Genomic DNA, 19,220 nt, shown 5'->3' with positions numbered 1-19,220 from the left:
TGGCGGGACGGAAAATCCCACCCCAGAACTTTGATTTTCTTTATACAACATGGAGGGACAGAATTGCAGGCCCATTCATTCAGTTTTCACAGCAAGGAAAAAACATTTCTTAAATATGAAACAATTGGATTATGATACTATACGCCTTTACCCCCCCTTTTGGATACAGAACTGGGTAGGTCATAGAAGGCAGAGAGTAGCAATGGAAAGGTGCTTTTCTGATTGGAGGGCTGTGACTAGTGCTGTTCCGCAGGGATCAGTGCTGGGACCTTTGCTGTTCGTAGTATATATAAATGATTTGGAGGAAAATGTAACTGGTCTGATTAGTAAGTTTGTGGATGACACAGGTTGGTGGAATTGTGGATAGCGATGAAGACTGCCAGAAGATACAGCAGGATTTAGATTGTTTGGAGACTTGGGCGGAGAGATGGCAGATGGAGTTTAATCCGGACAAATGTGAGTAATGCATTTTGGAAGGTCTAATACAGGTAGGAAATATAAAATGAATGGTAGAACCCTCAAGAGTATTGACAGTCAGAGAGATCTAGGTGTACAGGTCCACAGGTCACTGAAAGGGGCAACACAGGTGGAGAAGGTAGTCAAGAAGGCATACGGCAGGCTTGCCTTCATTGGCCGGGGCATTGAGTATAAAAATTGGCAAGTCATGTTGCAGCTGTATAGAACCTCAGTTAGGCCACACTTGGAGTATAGTGTTCAATTCTGGTCGCCACACTACCAGAAGGATGTGGAGGCTTTAGAGAGGGTGCAGAAGAGATTTACCAAGATGTTGCCAGGTATGGAGGGCATTAGCTATGAGGAGAGGTTGAATAAACTTGGTTTGTTCTCACTGGAATGAAGGAGGTTGAATGGCGACCTGATAGAGGTCTACAAAATTATGAGGGACATAGACAGGGTGAATAGTCAGAGGCTTTTTCCCAGGGTAGAGGGGTCAATTACTACGGGGCACAGGTTTAAAGTACGAGGGGCAAGGTTTAGAGGAGATGTATGAGGCAAGTTTTTTACACGGAGGTAGTGGGTGGCTGGAACCATCTGCCGGAGGAGGTGGCGGAAGCAGGGACAATAGTGACGTTTAAGGGGCATCTTGACAAATATATGAATAGCATGGAAATAGAGAGATACGGACCCCGGAAGTGTAGAAAATTTTAGTTTATACGGGCAGCATGGTCAGAGCAGGCTTGGAGGGCCGACGGGTCGGTTCCTGTGCTGTACTATTCTTTGTTCTTGTTTACCTTCAGCAGCCGGTGTGCGAGGACACCCAGGTCTCTTGCATATTTCCCTCTCCTAATTTCTGGCTATTCAGATAATAATCTGCCTTCCTGCGTTTGCTACCAAAGTGGATAACCTCACATTTAGCCAATTTGTACGTTGCTTACATCTGCGAGCTTCTCAGTACGAGCTGCAGTTGCAAGGACCCTGGAGGAGTAAAACGGAGATTCTCGCCTGCAACTTGTGTCCGGGTGCCCTTTAAAAATGCTGCCAGCAACTTCGACTCCATGAATAACGGTGGGGCGAGTGACTTCCTGTCTGCCCTACCATGGGATTTGCTGAGCTCTTTGCGGATTCGTATTTATTGAGCTCAAAAGCGTAAGATCGTGCTCATTCACCCATCCCACCGCTCAGCGGGAACTATGCTGACTTTCCCACTCAGTCTTCAGAATGGAAAATCCTGCCCAGTGTGTCAGATACAAGTGAACTGTCGTGTTTTCCCAACTGTACAGCCATCAATGATGTAACTCTTTTCACTGTGCCAAGCAAAGTAACATCTTTACTTACCCTTTCTCTTACACTCAATAATGTACATGATTGGAGTGTTGGTTACAAGCGGCTTCCATATCACTAAAGCTCCATCTTCATAGACCTGTGCTACTTCAGGAGAATCAGGGCGACAAGGCACAACTACAAATAGAAAGATAGTGTATCAATGTAGCCAAAGGAAAAGGAACTACTGACTGGTCATCAAAAATTGGAGACATGTACCAAATCATTTACAATAACCTTCTTGCCCCTTTCTCCAATTTTATCCTCTCCTCTTCTGAAAATACTGATTCCTTCACTTGCGTTCCCTTCAGTACCACATCCAAGTGACTAGTTTCCTATGTACTTGACTATTCAAATGTAAGATGGTGTTTCAGGCTGTAAAGCCACCCTCCCCACCCCTCATCTTGACTTAGAGATACAGACAGGTTCACTTTTCCATCAGGTTCACAAGATTGCATCAGGAATGGCTGCTTCATTTTCTCCACCGTTCCTATCCCAGGACCAGTGATGCATTGTTCCATTTCTGACCCGGTTATCAGCTGAATGATTTGTGGGATTTAGCTCGATTTATGAATGCTCTCCAGAATTGGACAAGATCAATCATAGGCAAAGATCTAATTACCTGCAAGATTCAGTAAGCAGCAAGTTGAAGCTTTGCCTAAGCGGTTTTTAGCCACACATGTATATCTCCCAAGATCATCCCCTGTCACATTTAGGATAGTTAAAAGTTGGCAATTTCTGCTTGTGGTTGATGACAGTATTCGATCACCGCAGCACACCAACTGGTCCTCTGTGGAAAATAATAAACCATGAAAAATAACTTGAGTGTTGGGTTGAAACATTTAAATGTGAAAAATTCCATTGTCTATGTTTCTGAATTGAGAAATGTTTTGTAATATTGAAATAGAAACTTAAAATGCTGGAAGTAATCAGCAGGTTAGACAGCATTTATGGAGAAACAGAGTTGACATTTCAGCTTGAGGACTTTTTGTCAGGAGTTTCTGATGAAAGGTCATCTACCTGAAACATGAACTCTGTTTTTCTCTCTCTACAGATGATGCCTGACCTGTTGAGTACTTTCAGCATTTTCTGTGTTTCCCCCATATTTCCAGCACCCACAGTATTTTGCTTTGGATTCCCTTAATGCTGCTCACTTTCAACTGATTGGGCTGTGTAGGACACAATCGACATGAAACATACAAGACTGTACTCAGTTAAAATTAAGGTCTGCAGGAGCTAGGTGGCAACATAACATATAAATATAAAGAGATTTTTAAAAATGTGCTCTTAGAAGTAGGTTAATGTCATGATATGCAGACATGCACATAATGAGACACAGACAGGCAGCTAATGAATACAGAGAACTGGACATAACCAGTCAGCAGGCAGAAGAGTTGGGGGTGGTATCTCACTATAAAAGGCACGAGGCACTCACACTCCGCCTCTTTCCACTGGTGACATCTACAGTGTGAGTCAGGGTGTACATATCATATAACTCCTACAGCATGTGGCTAAGAGCTAGTCTGGTTCAGTCAGACAGATTAATCACACTAGGTTAGCAGAGAGTTAAACTCAGAGGATTGAGCTAACTGTGTGACAGGTTCAATAAATCATATTGACCTAACTTCAAGGTGTGGAGCATCTCTCAGGTAAAGCTGCATCCAGTTGCAGCCCGTGTTATCTTACTGTGCTTAACACGACATGATACCAGGAGACTGCAATCCCTAGATGATTTACCTCAATCTGTTCCGTGACGACCACTAATGTATCCCAGCACCATGTAGAAGATCGAGGCCCCTCAACAGTTGTGGACCTCCTGCAATCTCAGTGCCAACTGGTGGACTTTCAAGCAAAGGTTTCTGCTGTACATCGAAGCCTCAGACCTCGAGGGTGCGTTTGATACAAGGAAGATCACGCTTTTCCATTCAACTGCGGGGGATTAAGCCATCCAACTCTTCAACTCGCTGAACTTCACCGAAGGCCAGGACAAGACAAAGTTTCAGACCGTCCTGGACAAGTTTAATAGTCATTGTGAAGTGGACACCAATGAAATCTTCGAGCGCTATATGTTCAAACAACGCCTCCAAGGTAAAGATTAATCTTTCACCTCCTTCCTAACTAATCTCCGTCTATTAGTGCTGTCCTGCAACTTTGGTGATATTGCTGACTCCATGATCAGGGACAAGATCGTTTTCAGAGTTTACTCTGATCCTCTGAGAGAACAGCTTTTAAAAATCAAGAATATGACCCTGCCAGTCGCGATTGAAACATTTACAGTGCATGAGCATGCCAAAAATCGGTATTCCCAATATATATCGGTTGAAAAGGAAGAACTTGCCTCCCACGAGGCAGATGAAAGCTGCCATTTCACGTGCTCTTCCCGGAGCCCCACGTATGCACGATGCGACTGGGACGATGAAGCGGCCGATCACCACACTGTGCAGGTGCGAACGTCTGCCGACCGCACTGCGCATGTGCGACGACGCACGGAGCGTAATGACGTCATGACGTGCCCGAACTGCGGCACCGCCCACTTAAAGAGACACTGCCCTGCAAGAGGCAGGCGATCTTTAAATTGTGGGAAGCCTGGACAATATATAGCCATGTGCAGGTCTGCACCACCAGTCAAGGGCCAGCGCTCCCAATTCCAAACCAGACGCTTAAGAGTGTACAGCTAGGTTTACAGGATTCTGATCCTGGCAGTAGAACGAACCCAGAGGACGCCTGCCTTGAGTCCCCCTACCATGTGGGCATCATTACCACACATGAACATGCCTCACTGACATCATCACAATGCCTGTCCATCATCAATGTGGATTCTTCGGACGAATGGCGTGCGGTGCTGTGAGTAAGTCAATGCTCAATCCAGTTCAAGCTCGACACAGGTGAGCTGCCAATCTCCTTTCACAGGCGGATTTCAACCGCATCAAGAAGCCACCCAAGCTCCTTCTCGCGGCCTGCCAGCTCCTGGACCATAACGGCAATTGCCATCCAGCACTGGGATCCTGCCATCTGCTCGCCTCCAACAAGAACAAAGACGCAAGGCTACGGTTTGAGATTGTCAAGCCAGACAGGGCCTCCCTGCTCGGCGCACAGGCATGCAAGCAGCTACACCTTGTACAGCGGGTCTACATAATGACCTCCCCCAACGGGGATCTTCAAGCCGGCATTGACAACATCCTAGCTCAGTATCCGGATGTGTTCGACGGGATGGGCACTCTGCCATATCGGTACAAGATCCTGTTGCGGCCTGATGCCACGCCTGTGGGCCACGCACCATGCCGGGTCCCGGCTCCACTGAAGGAGCGCCTGAAGGCACAGCTCAAGGCTCTTCAGGATCAGGGCATCATTTCTAAAGTTAAGGAACCGACGGACTGGATCAGCTCGATGGTCTGTGTGAAAATGCCTTCGGGTGAGCTGCGCATCTGTATTGATCCCAAGGATCTCAACCAGAATATAATGCGGGAGCACTACGCCATCCCGAAGCGGGAGGAACTCACAAGTGAGATGGCACACGCCCGGTTTTTCACAAAGCTAGATGCTTCACAGGGATTTTGGCAAATCCAGCTGGATGAGTCCAGCAGAAGGTTCTGCACCTTCGGATGCGGTTTGGCATTGTCTCGGCCTCGGAAATCTTCCATAGAATCATGGAGTAGATGATGGAGGGCATTGAAGGGGTTCATGTGTATGTGGATGGTGTTATCATATGGTCCACAACCCCCGAAGAGCACATCTCTCGTCTCCAGCAGGTATTCCGCCGTGTCCTTGCCAATGGCCTCAAGCTGAACAGGGCCAAGTGTTGCTTTGGCATGTCGACACTTAAGTTCTTAGGTGACCAGATATCTCAACACAGTGTGTGCCCGGACACAGACAAGGTCAAGGTCATCGAAGCCATGAAGACCCCTGAAGACAAGAAGGCGGTACTACGTTTTTTAGGCATGGGATCAGGAGGTGGCACAATAACAGATGGAAACAATGAAGAGTGTGGTTGCGGGCGGGCAACTGTGCGCAGTGCCCGTCTGTGGCGCCGCACAACAGAGCCATCAGCCATACGCACAACAAAATAAACTTCTTGGGCAAGTTTATCCCAAACCTGGCCTCACACACCACGGCCCTCAGACACCTGGTAAAAAAGTTTACTGTCTGTGAGTGGCAGGCAGCTCATCAAGCAGAGTGGTTGGAGCTGAAAGCCAAGCTCACCACTGCACCTGTATTGGCATTTTTTGACCCTGACAGGGAAACAAAAATCTTGACAGATGTGAGCCAGGACGGCATCGGCGCGATGTTGCTCCAGCGTGATGACACCTCATCCTGGGCACCGGTTGGCTACGCATCACGGGCAATGACACCCACCGAGCAGCGGTATGCCCAAATTGAAAAGGAATGCCTGGGCCTGCTTACTGGAATTCTCAAGTTCCACGATTATGTCTACGGCCTGCCGATGTTCACTGTCGAGACGGACCACAGGCCTCTGGTCCACATTATCCACAAGGACCTGAACGACATGACGCCCCGGCTGCAGCGTATCCACCTCAGACTCCGGAGGTATGACTTTGAACTCGTGTACACGCCTGGCAAGGAGCTCATTCTTGCGGATGCCTTGTCCCGCTCCATAACCTTGCCTGCTGACCCGCCGGCATTCGTCCAACAGATCGAATCACAGGTGCAGTTGTGGACCAGCAACCTTCCGGCGTTGGATGAAAAGATGATTCGCATTCGCGAGGAGACAGCCAAAGACCCTCTTCTGCAGCGTGTCATGCACCACCTCGCCAATGGCTGGCAAAAAGGGCAGTGCCCTCAATTTTTCAATGTGAAGGACGACCTGATGGTAGTTGATGGCATCCTCCTCAAGCTGGACCGCATTGTCATTCCACTCAGTCTCCAGAGCTTGGTGCTCCGGCAAATCCATGAGGAATGTTTGGGTGTCGAGAAGTGCAGGCACAGAGCCAGGCAGGCTGTCTACTGGTTGGGATTAGTCAGGACATCTCAAATATGGTCCTCAACTGTCCGACCTGTCAACGCTTCCAGCCAGCACAGGGCAAGGATATGCTTCAGCAGCACGAAATCGTGACCACCCCGTGGTCCAAGGTAGGCATCGACCTCTTTCATGCCAATGGTCGTGATTATGTGTTAAACATTGATTATTTTTCTAACTACCCAGAAGTTGTGAAGCTCTTGGACCTCACATCTAAGACCGTCATCAAGGCCTATAAGGAGACGTTCTCCAAGCATGGTATTCCACTCGCTGTCATGAGTGACAACGGTCCTTGCTTCAGCAGCCAAGAGTGGTCAAGATTTGCCCAGGTATATCAGTTTCATCACGTCACTTCCAGCCCGCATTACCCACAGTGCAACGAGAAGGTTGAGAAAGGGGTGCACATAGTGAAGCAGCTCATCTGCAAGGCTGCGGATTCTGCGTCTGACGCCAATCTTGCGTTGCTTGCGTACAGGGCAACCCCTCTGTCTACCGGCATGTCATTGGCTCAACTCCTGATGGACAGGGACCTGCGGACAACTCTTCCAGTCATACACTTGCCTGACCTGGATCACCTCCAGGTTCAGCAGAAGGTGCAGAAACTCAGGGACTGGCAAAAGCAGAGCTATGATGCTCACGCCACTGATTTGCCTGTGCTACTCCCGGAGGATGCTGTTCGAATCAAACTACCTGAGGGAGGCTGGTCAGCTCCAGCTGTTGTTGTTCGACAGGCTGCTCCCCGAGCGTATGTTGTGCGTATGGCTGATGGCTCTGTTGTGCGGCGCCACAGACGGGCACTGCGCACAGTTGCCCGCCTGCAACCACACTCTTCATTGTTTCCATCTGTTATTGTGCCACCTCCTGATACCTTGAACCACGAGGCCACCAGTCAGGTTACAATCCCGCCTATCAACGCGCCGTTGTCCCCACCACCACCTCTTCGGCGGTCGACCAGGATGAGACGCAAGCCCCAAAAACTGGACTTATGAACATTTGTTTTGTTTGCTATGTTCTCTTTTCGCACCTTACCTGTTTTCACATTTACATATGTTCCCATCTGCTACTGTATGTAAATAAGTTAGTTTTTCGGCCGACACATGTAAATACTTTCACATAGGCCATAGAAAAACATTTTAAAAGGGGAGATGTCATGATATGCAGACATGCACATAATGAGATACAGACAGGCAGCTAATGAATACAGAGAACTGGACATAACCAGTCAGCAGGCAGAAGACTTGGGGGTGGTTTCCCACTATAAAGGGTACGAGGCACTCACACACCGCCTCTTTCCACTGGTGACAAGTACAGCAGTGTTCTTCAAAGTCGGGGGTGGGTCGCGGACGGGTGTCGGGAGGGTAGCTGAGCCGTTGTCCGCGCCGCTCCCGATCGCGCAAATCCCTGCGCAGCAGCCGGCTTTTCATAACGCCAGCTGCAAGCGGCCGCGAACATGTTAAAAGAAAAAAATCGGCTGCAGTGCGCCTGCATGCACGATGATCAATGATCGCATTGCGCGAACATGTAAAAAAAAGTGGGTGCATTGCGCTTGTGCGCCGATAATCGGGCACGCATGCGCAGTGCGACCACTATTTTTTTAAACGGTTGCAGCTTTTTGTTTTACAAGTTCTGTAGTGGTTTTTCTTCATTTATTTTATTCATTTAATTTTTATTTTTTTCATTTATTTTATTTTTTTTACAAGTTCGGGTTTATTTGATAAAATTTTACAGGAAAAAAATTCAGAACTTTGGACAGATGGAGACTCCATACTTTCCAACATCAGAAGGCTTCACCTTCATCCAACAGGTTCCATTGGAGGAGCGTGTACGAGGGCCAAAGGGACCCAAAACCATTTCCTCCATTTTTGTCAGCAGCAAACAAGGTAAGAGAAAATGGTGGGTCCCGCAGGTCAGCCGGCGTGGGTCGCGAAAGTCGGCCGGCGTGTGTTGCGAAGGTTGGCCAGCGTGGGTCCCAAAGGTTGGCCGGTTGGTAAAAATGGGCCCCTGGAAAAAAAGTTTGCAGAACACTGATCTACAGGGTGTACATATCACATAACTCCCACAGGACGTGGCTAAGAGCTAGTCTGGTTCAGTCAGACAGATTAATCACACTAGTTTAGCAGAGAGTCAAACTCACAGAGGATTGAGCTAACTGTGTGACAGGTTCAATAAATCATATTGAACTACCTTCAAGGTGTGGAGTATCTCTCAGGTAAAGCTGCATCCAGTAACAGCCCGTGTTATCTTACTTTGCTCAACACGAAAGTTAAGACTACTCAAATTCACTTGACACAGGTCCATCACTGGCAAATGGATTAGAAACTAGGAGTATGATTTAGCCGAGAAACACATGCTATTTAATGGCACTTTGTTGTTTTTTTAACCTCGGGGACTTTCTCTCCGCCGTGGCCGCAGTGCCAAGATGCCAGAGAGAGTGTCAGAGTGATACCCTGCCATGTCTTCTGGAGACCTTTCCAGGTGCCATGACGACTGGTCCACATTTGTGGAAACCAATGCTAAACAGTGCCCTGGCGAGGTCTCACAAGCGTGGCCTTTAGGTCCCGTGCCTTATGAATCCTGCGAATGCCTATTTAAATGATGACTCATTTAAGTGCGGAAGTGTGGAGGATTCCGCAACTTCCGGACGGCCCGACGCTGGAGTGGTTCACGCCGCTCTTGGCACTAGTACGGGCCGTCCTGCCAATTCCGGGAGAATCCCGCCCTTCATGTCTCACTGGAAATGCTATTGAGATTCAGCTACAACAAGGTCAAAACAGTGAAATTTGAAATTGAATCTGAGTATGAAATTAAGGGTTGAGTTCCTAATGTGTGTGGGTTCCCTCTCAATAGTCTACTGCAACTTGGCAAAAGATACACAGAAACTGGAGGTATACAGTCTAAGCATGTCGTGAATTGCGGAGAAATTTGAAAATTCAACACTTTCAAAGCTGAAGCCGTACATTGTCTGAGAAAAATTTCTCATAAATCACTAATGAAACAGATTTAACCGTAAAGACCAAAATAAATGCTGTGCAGGTCTTCAAAACAGAACGGAAAGGCAAGACCAATAAAACGAGATTTTAAAAAAATGTTCAACAACATTTTCTTTCCTTTTATTAAACCAATTTTAGCCTCTATTCCGAAAATAACGGCCCTTAAGTAAAGTACAGGAGGGCAAGCAGGATCGGTGGAACCATAATCCAACAAAGTGACCATTCCAGCTGTATATGACCAGATGGTAATGTCATAGAATCATAGAATTTAGAGTGCAGAAAAAGGCAATTCGGCCCATCGAGTCTGCACCTACATAGAACAGAGAACAGTACAGCACAGTACAGGCCCTTCAGCCCACGATGTTGTGCCGACCATTTATCCTAATCTAAGATCAACCTAATGTACACCCCTTCAATTTACTGCTGTCCATGTGCCTGTCTAAGAGTCACTTAAATGTCCCTAATGACTCTGACTCCACCACCTCTGCTGGCAGTGCATTCCACACATCCACCACTCTCTGTGTAAAGAACCTACCTCTGACATCTCCCCTATACATTCCTCCAATCACCTTTAAATGATGTCTCCTCATGACAGCCATTTCCACCCTGGGGGAAAGTCTCTGGCTATCCACTCTATCCATGCCTCTCATAGCCTTGTACACCTCTATCAAATCACCTCCCAACCTTCTTTGCTCCAGTGAGAAAAGCCCTACCTCCCTCAACCGTTCTTCATAAGGCATGCCCTCCAGTCCAGACAGCATCCTGGTAAATCTCCTCTGCACCCTCTCCAAAGCATCCACATCCTTCCTATAATGAGGTGACCAGAACTGGACACAATATTCCAAGTGTGATCTAACCAGGGTTTTATAAAGCTGCAGCAAAATCTTGTGGCTCTTAAACTCAATCCCCCTGTTAATGAAAGCTAACACATCAAACGCCTTCTTAACAACCCTATTCAACCTGGGTGGCAACTTTGAAGGATCTATGTACGTGGACCCCAAGATCCCTCTGTTCCTCCACACTTCCAAGAATCCTGACTTTAACCCTGTATTCAGCATTCAAATTTGGCCTTCCAAAATGAATCACTTCACATTTCTCTGTGTTGAACTCCGTCTGCCACTTCTCAGCCCAGCTCTGCATCCTGTCAATGTCCTGTTGTAACCTGTAACAAGCCTCAACACTATCTACAACTCCCCCAACCTTTGTGTCATCGGCAAACTTACTAACCCACCCTTCCACTTCCTCATCCAAATCATTTATAAAAACCACAAAGAGCAGAGGTCCCAGAACAGATCCTTGCGGGACACCACTGGTCAATGACCTCCAGGCGGAATACTTTCCATCCACTACCACTCGCTGTCTTCTTTTGGGCAGCCAATTCTGTATTCAGACAGCCAAATTTCCCTGTATTTCATGCCCCTTAACTTTCTGAATGAGCCTACCATGGGGAACCTTTTCAAATAACTTACTGAAATCCATATACACCACATCCACTGCCCGACCTTCATCAATGTGTCTCGTTATATCCTCAAAGAATTCAATGAGGCTTGTGAGGCATGATCTGCCCCTCACAAAGTCATGCTGACTATCTTTAATCAAACTATGTTTTTCTAAATAATCATAAATCCTATCTCTCAGAATCCTTCCCAATGTTTTGCTCACCACAGACGTAAGACTGATGGGTCTGTAATTCCCAGGGATTTCCCTATTCCCTTTCTTGAACACGGGAACAACATTCGCCTCCCTCCAATCATCCGGTACTACTCCAGTGGAGAGTGAGGACGTAAAGATCATCGCCAGCGGCGCGGCAATTGCCTCCCTTGCTTCCCGTAGTAACCTTGGGTATATCCTGCAAGGCCCAGGGACGTATCTATCCTGATGCTTTTCAAAGTTTCCAGCACATCCTCCTTACTAATATCGACTTGTTCGAGTCTATTAACCTGGTTCACACTGTTCTCATGAGCAATAAGGTCCCTCTCTCTAGTGAATACTGAAGCAAAATATTCATTGAGGGGCTCCCTCATCTCCTTAGACTCTAGGCACAAGTTCCCTCCACTATCCCTGATCGGCACTACTCCCACTCTGATCATCCTCTTATTTCTCACATAAGTGTAGAACGCCTTGGGGTTTTCCCTAATCCTTCCCGCCAGGGATTTTTCATGCCGCCATTTAGCTCTCCTCAGTCCGTTTTTGAGTTCCTACCTGGCTACCTTGTAACCCTCAGGAGCCGAGTCAGATCCTTGCTTCCTCAACCTTACATAAGCTTCCTTCTTCCTCTTGACTAGAAGCTCCACTTCTCTTGTCATCTAAGGCTCCTTCACCTTACCATTCCTTCCTCGTCTCAGTGGGACAAAACTATCCAGCACTCGCAAGTGCTCCTTAAACAACCCCCACATTACTGTTGTGCATTACCCCAAGAACAATTGTTCCCACTTTATGCTCCTCAGCTGCTGTCTAATAGCAGTATAATTTCCTCTGCCCCAATTAAATACATTCCCATACTGTCTATTCCTATCCCTCTCCATGATTATGGTAAAGGTCAAGGAGTTGTGGTCACTGTCATCGAAATGCTCTCCTACCGAGACATCTGACACCTGGCCTGGTTCGTTGCTGAGCCCCAAGTCCAATATGCCCTCCCCCCTAGTCGGCCTATCTACATATTGAGTCAGGAATCTTTCTTGGACACACCTTCGAGGGCAGCACGGTAGCACAAGTGGATAGCACTGCGGCTTCACAGCGCCAGGGTCCCAGGTTCGATTCCCCGCTGGGTCACTGTCTGTGCGGAGTCTGCATGTTCTCCTTGTGTCTGCATGGGTTTCCTCCTGGTGCTCCAGTTTCCTCCCACAGTCCAAAGACGTGCAGGTTAGGTGGATTGGCCATGATAAACTGTCCTTAGTGACCAAAAAGGTTGGGAGGGGTTGTTGGGTTACGGGGATAGGGTGGAGATAAGGGCTTAAGTGGGTCGGTGCAGAATGGGCTGAATGGCCTCCTTCTGCACTATATGTTCTATGATTGTCTATGATTGACAAAATCTGCTCCATCCAAACCATTTGCACTAACGATGTTCCAGTCAATATTAGGGAAGTTAAAGTCACCCATGACAACAACTCTGTTACTTCTGCACTTTCCAAGATCTGACGGCCAATCTGTTCCTCTATCTCTCTGCTGCTATTGGGGCGTCTGTAGAAAACTCCCAATAAAGTGACTGCTCCTTTCTTATTTCTGATTTCCATCCATACTGAGTCAGTGGACAAATCCTCCTCCTCAACTCCTCCTTTTCTGCAGCTGTGGTGCACTCTCTAATTAACAGTGCCACTCCCCCTCCTCTTTTACCTCCCTCCCTTTTTTCTGAAAACATCTAAACTCTGGAACATCTAACAACCATTCCTGCCCCTGTGAAATCCATGTCTCCGTAATGGCCACAACATCATAGTTCCAAGTACTGATCCATGCTCGAAGTTCATCTACCTTATTCCTGACCTGTCCTTAGAAAGAGCACCCACCCAAGCCCTTGCCTCCACCCTATCCCTGTAACCCCACCTAATCTTTTTTGGACACTAAGGGCAATTTAGCATGGCCAATCCACCTAACCTGCACATCTTTGGACTGTGGGAGGAAACCGGGGCACCCGGAGGAAGCCCACGCAGACACGGGGAGAACATGCAGACTCCACACAGATAGTGACCCAAGCCGGGAATCAAACCAGGGACCCTGGAGCTGAGTAGCAACTGTGCTAACCACTGTGTTACCGTGCTGCAGTCAATCTGACTGTAAAAGCCAATCATAGCCAGTTAATTGGACTGCGATTATGTGTACAAGCCCACCCAGCCTGGGGTGCTGAGGTAAATTATAACCCTGATTAAAAACTACAGCTGAGAGATCATTTAACGAAGTACAGAATGAAGGATTCCTCCTTGACTGTAAGATGCATTAGTTTAGTAATCGTTATTCAAGTTTTTTTTAAAGAGGAATCAAAAATGTAGAGAGAGGCAGTATAAAATAGATCTAACCTTTGAACCACAATATGTCAGGGTTTGGGTAGCCTGAAGATCTGCAGGACAAGGTCACAGACTGACTCAGAACAACCGACTGGTTTATGAGGTCTTCGAGAAATGATGGTGCTGAAAGGAAAAAGGACACAAGCTTCCATATTCAGAGTAGGAACAGAATTGACAAGAATTGAGAAGGTTGATTTGCACGAATTGTTCAAATATAGAGAAGCAAGGTAAAATGCTGGTCAGAATTTCATGCTCCCATGATGGGTTCTCAGGTGGGCAGTGCAAAATTGGGTGTAATGTCATGGGGCTTTTTCTGATTGACCTATTTTCCCATGATCCCATGTTACATGTGGTGGGGGAGACTATTGCCGACCTACGTATCATTCGGCCAATTAAAGCTCTTAAGTGGTCAATTAATAGGGTCTAATTCCTGCCCTATCACAATTTTTCCCACAGTAGGCGGAGGAGAGAGCCCTCCTGAAGCCTGTCGTGACTCACTCATTGGACTGTTGGCGGGAAAGGGTGGATGTGTACCTCCTATAAAGGTGCTCTGGGCCCACTGGAGGCCCCCCTTCAGGTTCCCCTTCCACTTTGGCTCCCACCCCTCCTCACTGGGGGCTTCAAGCTTGGCCTTGCCGAGAACCACCCCAATTTACCTCTCCATCTGGCTGTAGCAATAATTTCCATTGGGGCCAGGAGTGGTCATTACTCCCAGTGGTGCTGCTGAGACCAGATAGCCACCGGTTATTTGATTGGTTAGCAACTCATGGAGGTGAGGCATCCTCCCCAGGGTGGAAATCTCGTCCTGAGATAATTAATGCTCCTGAGTGTGTTAAATACCTCTGCGGCACTATGTAACTTAATATTGTGTTAATTTGCGTTGTTATTAATATGATGTGTTGTTCATGGAGGTGGGGCGAATGTTTATGATTGCTAATATCATTGTTATTTTTGGTATTTTTTTATGGTTCGTTGTTGTTGTATAAATTCAAAATTTTTCAATAAAAATTATTTAAAAAAAAACCTTTGCGGCAGCCTCCTAGAGCAGGAGTGGGTTTGACATTGGGCATGATCCAACGGCCACACTGTGCCCGAAAAGCAGCTCATTGCGGCGCAGCGTGGCCGATGAAAGCCGGGAGACCGCGCTCCTAGGATCTAACTGGCTCGCCATGCCTCGCGAGATCCAACATGATCTTCGTGAGACGTTGCGATGTAAATCCCACCCACAATGGGCGGGATCACTTTTTGACAAATTTGCATATTAGAGCGAAGGTTATGGGCGGGATCACTCCTAGGCAAATCTGCATATTAGACGAAGGCAGTTAGCCTCACACTAAGGTGCAGATTCCCGAGGTATCTGAGGCTTTGGAAGCCAACCCCTTTGCCTCAGAGATTTCAGGCGGGCACTATTCCACACTGGTCCCCACAAATGTGGACCAGATGGAACGACACTATTGGGCGTCTCCCAGGCAATCGTAAAATTGGAGTCCTTTCGGCAGGGTGGTGCCCTGGCACTGTTGGTGCCATATGGGTACCCTGGCAGTGCCAGTGCATTTGGGCTGGGGTGGAGATAGGGGATCGTTTTGTGGGCCTCGGAGATTGGAATGCCTTTTAAAAATGACGTCCCGATCTCTTGCTACAATGAGGAGTTCCGGTGAGCAGACCTCCCCACACTACAAATCAGGATTATATGCGGCCGTGGCGTCATTTTCCCTGTTCAGGCCGAGCCTGAGAGACACGTGGCTAAACGCGCTCGCTAGGGGACTCTGTTTCCTTTTGGGAGAATTGTGCCCATTGACTTTTTTCGGGGTGGGGGGCACAGGAACTTTGCTGATATGTAAAATCCTGCTCATTTTATTGTGAAATTAGAGGAACATCTAATATTACCCTGGTTCTGTGGAATTAATGCTGTATCAGCACCCTGTTTTCACTCGCACACTTTTGTTTTCTCAGTCAGCACTGAAGTTAAAGTGCAGCGAGTAGTTCAGAATATCTCTATAAAATGGGTCCATGTTTGCGTTTGATTTTTTATATTTCCAAATTCAAATGAGAGCAGAAAAGTCACAAGATTTTGATTGACTGCACTCCTATAAGTTAATAAGTGCCCTCAGAGTAAGCGGGGGAGTCAGCCATAACTCTCTTACATCAAGGACAAGAGATGGTTGGGAAAGATTAACATGGAAGTTCTTGAATTAATGGATTCTGGTGAAGCAAGAGATTGAGGTGTAGAACGAGAAAGCAGAATTGAGTAATAAGAAAATAATGGAAAATTGTCTTTTCCTGTTCCCAAAACGTCTTAAATTCTTCTGTGAACACAACCTGCTAAGCTAAACATAATTAATTTGTAAAAACTATACATAAAATACTGTCATACCCATAACTAACTTGTCCCTCACATATGAAAAATACACAAATTGGTAGCTATGATAGTGAGTTCTGAAGATCTGCCTCAGAAGTGAAAGGATTAATTGCATCTTTCTCATTCTTCGATAAAAGCAACTTTCTGCTAATTTTAGGTTAGCAGCTGAAAATCTATTCATTTGACAGGAAAGTCCATCACCAGGGATTATGTGCTCCTATCTACATAGGTTTTTTAGTGTAAAATTTGAACTATTAAGAGAGGCTTACATTCATCAGCAATACCTTTTTCCTTTGCTTTCGAACTCGGAAGCTTGAATGAAAAGAGTCTAGGTTTTTTCTTCAAGAAACCGCTGGCATTGTCTTTACTGTCTGTTGATTGCACACTCACCTGCTTTTTGTCTATGACTGCAAAAAATTATAATATGGTTAATGTAATCTTAATATTCTTTCATTAGCACAATTAATTTGCAGACTTTTATTGAGGAAATTATTTCTATTACCTTCATGTCCTTTCTTATATTTACAGATGCAATTCACTATAGGCAAGAAGAAATTAGGTAGCTAGTTAAATTTTTCATTTACTTTTTACTCCTTTGATTGTTTGATCATGTATTTTCTTGAATCTTACTGGAAAGTAAAGTGAATGTGGTAGTCACCTCTGTTGTATTGTATATATCGTATATAAGGTGTATTACGGTAAGGCCCCTGTACTACAGGTACGGGTAGATCCCTGCCTGCTGGCTCCGCCCAGTAGGCGGAGTATAAATATGTGGGCTCTCCGAGCTACAGGCATTTCGGCAGCAGCTGCGGGAGTCTACACATCTCTGCTTAATAAAGCCTCGATTACTCTCTACTCTCGTCTCGTCGCAATTGATAGTGTGTCAATTTATTACGCAGAGAATTTAAAACGATGGATCTCCACATCAAGCCTGATCGCCTGCAGCTGCACCCTCAAGCAGACAACGCCAAGTTGGCCTTCGCACATTGGCTAGCTTGCTTCAAGGCATACATCGGATCTGTGACTGAACCACCCTCAGAGGCACAGAAGCTCCAGATCCTCCGATATCTTTCCCCTCATTCGGGGTGCGCCGACCTATGCTGAGGCCGTGGCGCTACTGAAGGAGAACTACGCTCAGCAGACCAACAAAATCTACGCCAGGCACCTCCTGTCCACGCGGCATCAACTCCCCGGTGAGTCTGTGGAAGATTTCTGGCATGCCCTGCACGCCCTGGCGAGGGACTGCGATTGCCAGGCAGTTTCGGCCGTTGAACATTCTGAACTTCTAAATCGAGATGCGTTTTTACTGGCATAGGGTTAACTTACATCCGTCAGCGCCTCTTAGAAGGGGCTACCCTCGACCTCGCGGTGACCATGCAGCTAGCGATCTTACTCACGGTCGCCTTCTGCAATGTACAGGCATATACCCTCGACCAATCGGCCCACCCCTCCTGGGCCTCGTGGACCCCGCCGACGAACACCCCATCGTGGACCCCACCAGCGGCCGCCCCCAGCCAACCCCAGGCCTACGCCGTGCGGTAGCCAACCAACCCCTGGGGACCCAAGTGCTATTTCTGCGGACAGACAAAACACTCCCGGCAGCGCTGCCCGGCGTGGAGCGCACTCTGCAAGGCCTGCAGAAAGAAAGGGCATTTTGCTGCTGTCTGCGAGGCCTGCTCCATCGCCGCTATTGTCCCTGCACCCTCCACGTGCGTCCCGCGGGTGCCGCCATCTTCCTCGCCTCAGACCACGTGCGGCCCGTGGGCGCCGCCATCTTGCTCGCCTCACAACACGTGCGGCCCATGGGCGCCACCATCTTGCCCCCCTCACGACACGTGTGGCCCGTGGGCGCCACCATCTTTAACGCCGCCTGGCATGTGCGCTCCGTGGGCGCCGCCGTCTTCCCCGCCTCAGGACCCCTGCTCATCGGGCACCTCATCTGGCCGATCATTGCCGGCAACCGCCGCCGATCAGCCGCGTCTCGCCTCCATCACGATTGACCAGTCCTGACCGCACAACCTCACGACTGCGTCGACGACAGTGAAGGTCGACGGGCACGAGACATCATGCCTTCTGGACTCCGGGAGCACTGAGAGCTTCATCCACCCTGATACGGTAAGGCGCTGCTCCTCACGGTATACCCCGTTAACCAAAAACCTCCCTGGCTTCCGGATGCCACTCCGTGGTGATCCGGGGGTACTGCACCGCCATCCTCACCATCCAGGGCATACAGTTCAGCGACTTCTGGCTCTACGTCCTCCCCAATCTCTGCGCTGCCGTATTACTCGGCCTGGACTTCCAGTGCAACCTCCAGAGCCTAACCCACAAATTTGGTGGACCCCTACCACCCCTTACTGTATCCAGCCTCACAACCCTTAAGGTCGACCCGCCTTCTCTGTTTGCGTACCTCACCCCGGATTGCAAACCCGTCGCCACCAGGAGCAGACGGTACAGCGCCCAGGACAGGACCTTCATCGGGTCTGAGGTCCAGCGTCTGCTATGGGAAGGCATTATCGAGGCCAGCAACAGCCCCTGGAGAGCTCAAGTGGTAGTTGTAAAAACTGGTGAGAAACACAGGATGGTCAATGACTACAGTCAGACCATCAATCGGTACACGCAGCTCGATGCGTACCCCTTCCCACGCATATGTGATATGGTCAATCAGATTGCACAGTATCGGGTCTTCTCTACAGTGGACCTGAAATCTGCCTACCACCAGCTCCCCATCCGCAAGGTGGAACGCCCACACACTGCGTTTGAAGCGGATGGCTGCCTTTACCACCTACTTAGGGTTCCCTTCGGCTTCACTAACGGGGTCTAGGTCTTCTAACGGGAGATGGACCGAATGGTTGACCGGTACCGACTGCGGGCCACCTTCCCATACCTGGATAACGTCACCATCTGCGGCAACGACCAGCAGGACCACGACGCTAACCTTTCCAAATTCCTTCACACTGCAAAACTCCTCAACCTAACCTACAACAAGGAGAAGTGCGTGTTCAGCACTAACCGATTAGCCATCCTCGGCTATGTGGTTCAGAATGGGGTTCGAGGGCCCGACCCCGACCGCATGCGCCCCCTCATGGAACTCCCCCTTCCCCAAGGCCCTCAAACGATGC

The 19,220-nt window shown here is 48.0% G+C and overlaps 1 protein-coding gene across 2 annotated transcripts in view; it reads right to left on the bottom strand.

Annotated features, from left to right (window-relative positions):
• Nucleotides 1-19,220, bottom strand: part of obscnb (obscurin, cytoskeletal calmodulin and titin-interacting RhoGEF b) — an 896,193-nt gene that overhangs the window by 36,470 nt on the left and 840,503 nt on the right. For both annotated transcript variants that reach the window (XM_038798455.1, XM_038798456.1), the window contains 4 exons: nt 16,371-16,508; nt 13,755-13,865; nt 2,402-2,569; nt 1,795-1,917 (listed from right to left, as the gene is read on the bottom strand). In XM_038798455.1, coding sequence (XP_038654383.1) covers nt 1,795-1,917; nt 2,402-2,569; nt 13,755-13,865; nt 16,371-16,508 — 540 coding nt within the window. The remainder of the gene's footprint in view (nt 1-1,794; nt 1,918-2,401; nt 2,570-13,754; nt 13,866-16,370; nt 16,509-19,220) is intronic.

The sequence above is a fragment of the Scyliorhinus canicula genome, chromosome 5 (genome assembly GCF_902713615.1).
Source record: "Scyliorhinus canicula chromosome 5, sScyCan1.1, whole genome shotgun sequence".
NCBI classification, from domain to species: Eukaryota; Metazoa; Chordata; class Chondrichthyes; order Carcharhiniformes; family Scyliorhinidae; genus Scyliorhinus; species Scyliorhinus canicula.
Note: the sequence above shows the minus strand (reverse complement) of the source record. Positions and strands in the feature narration are given on the sequence as shown.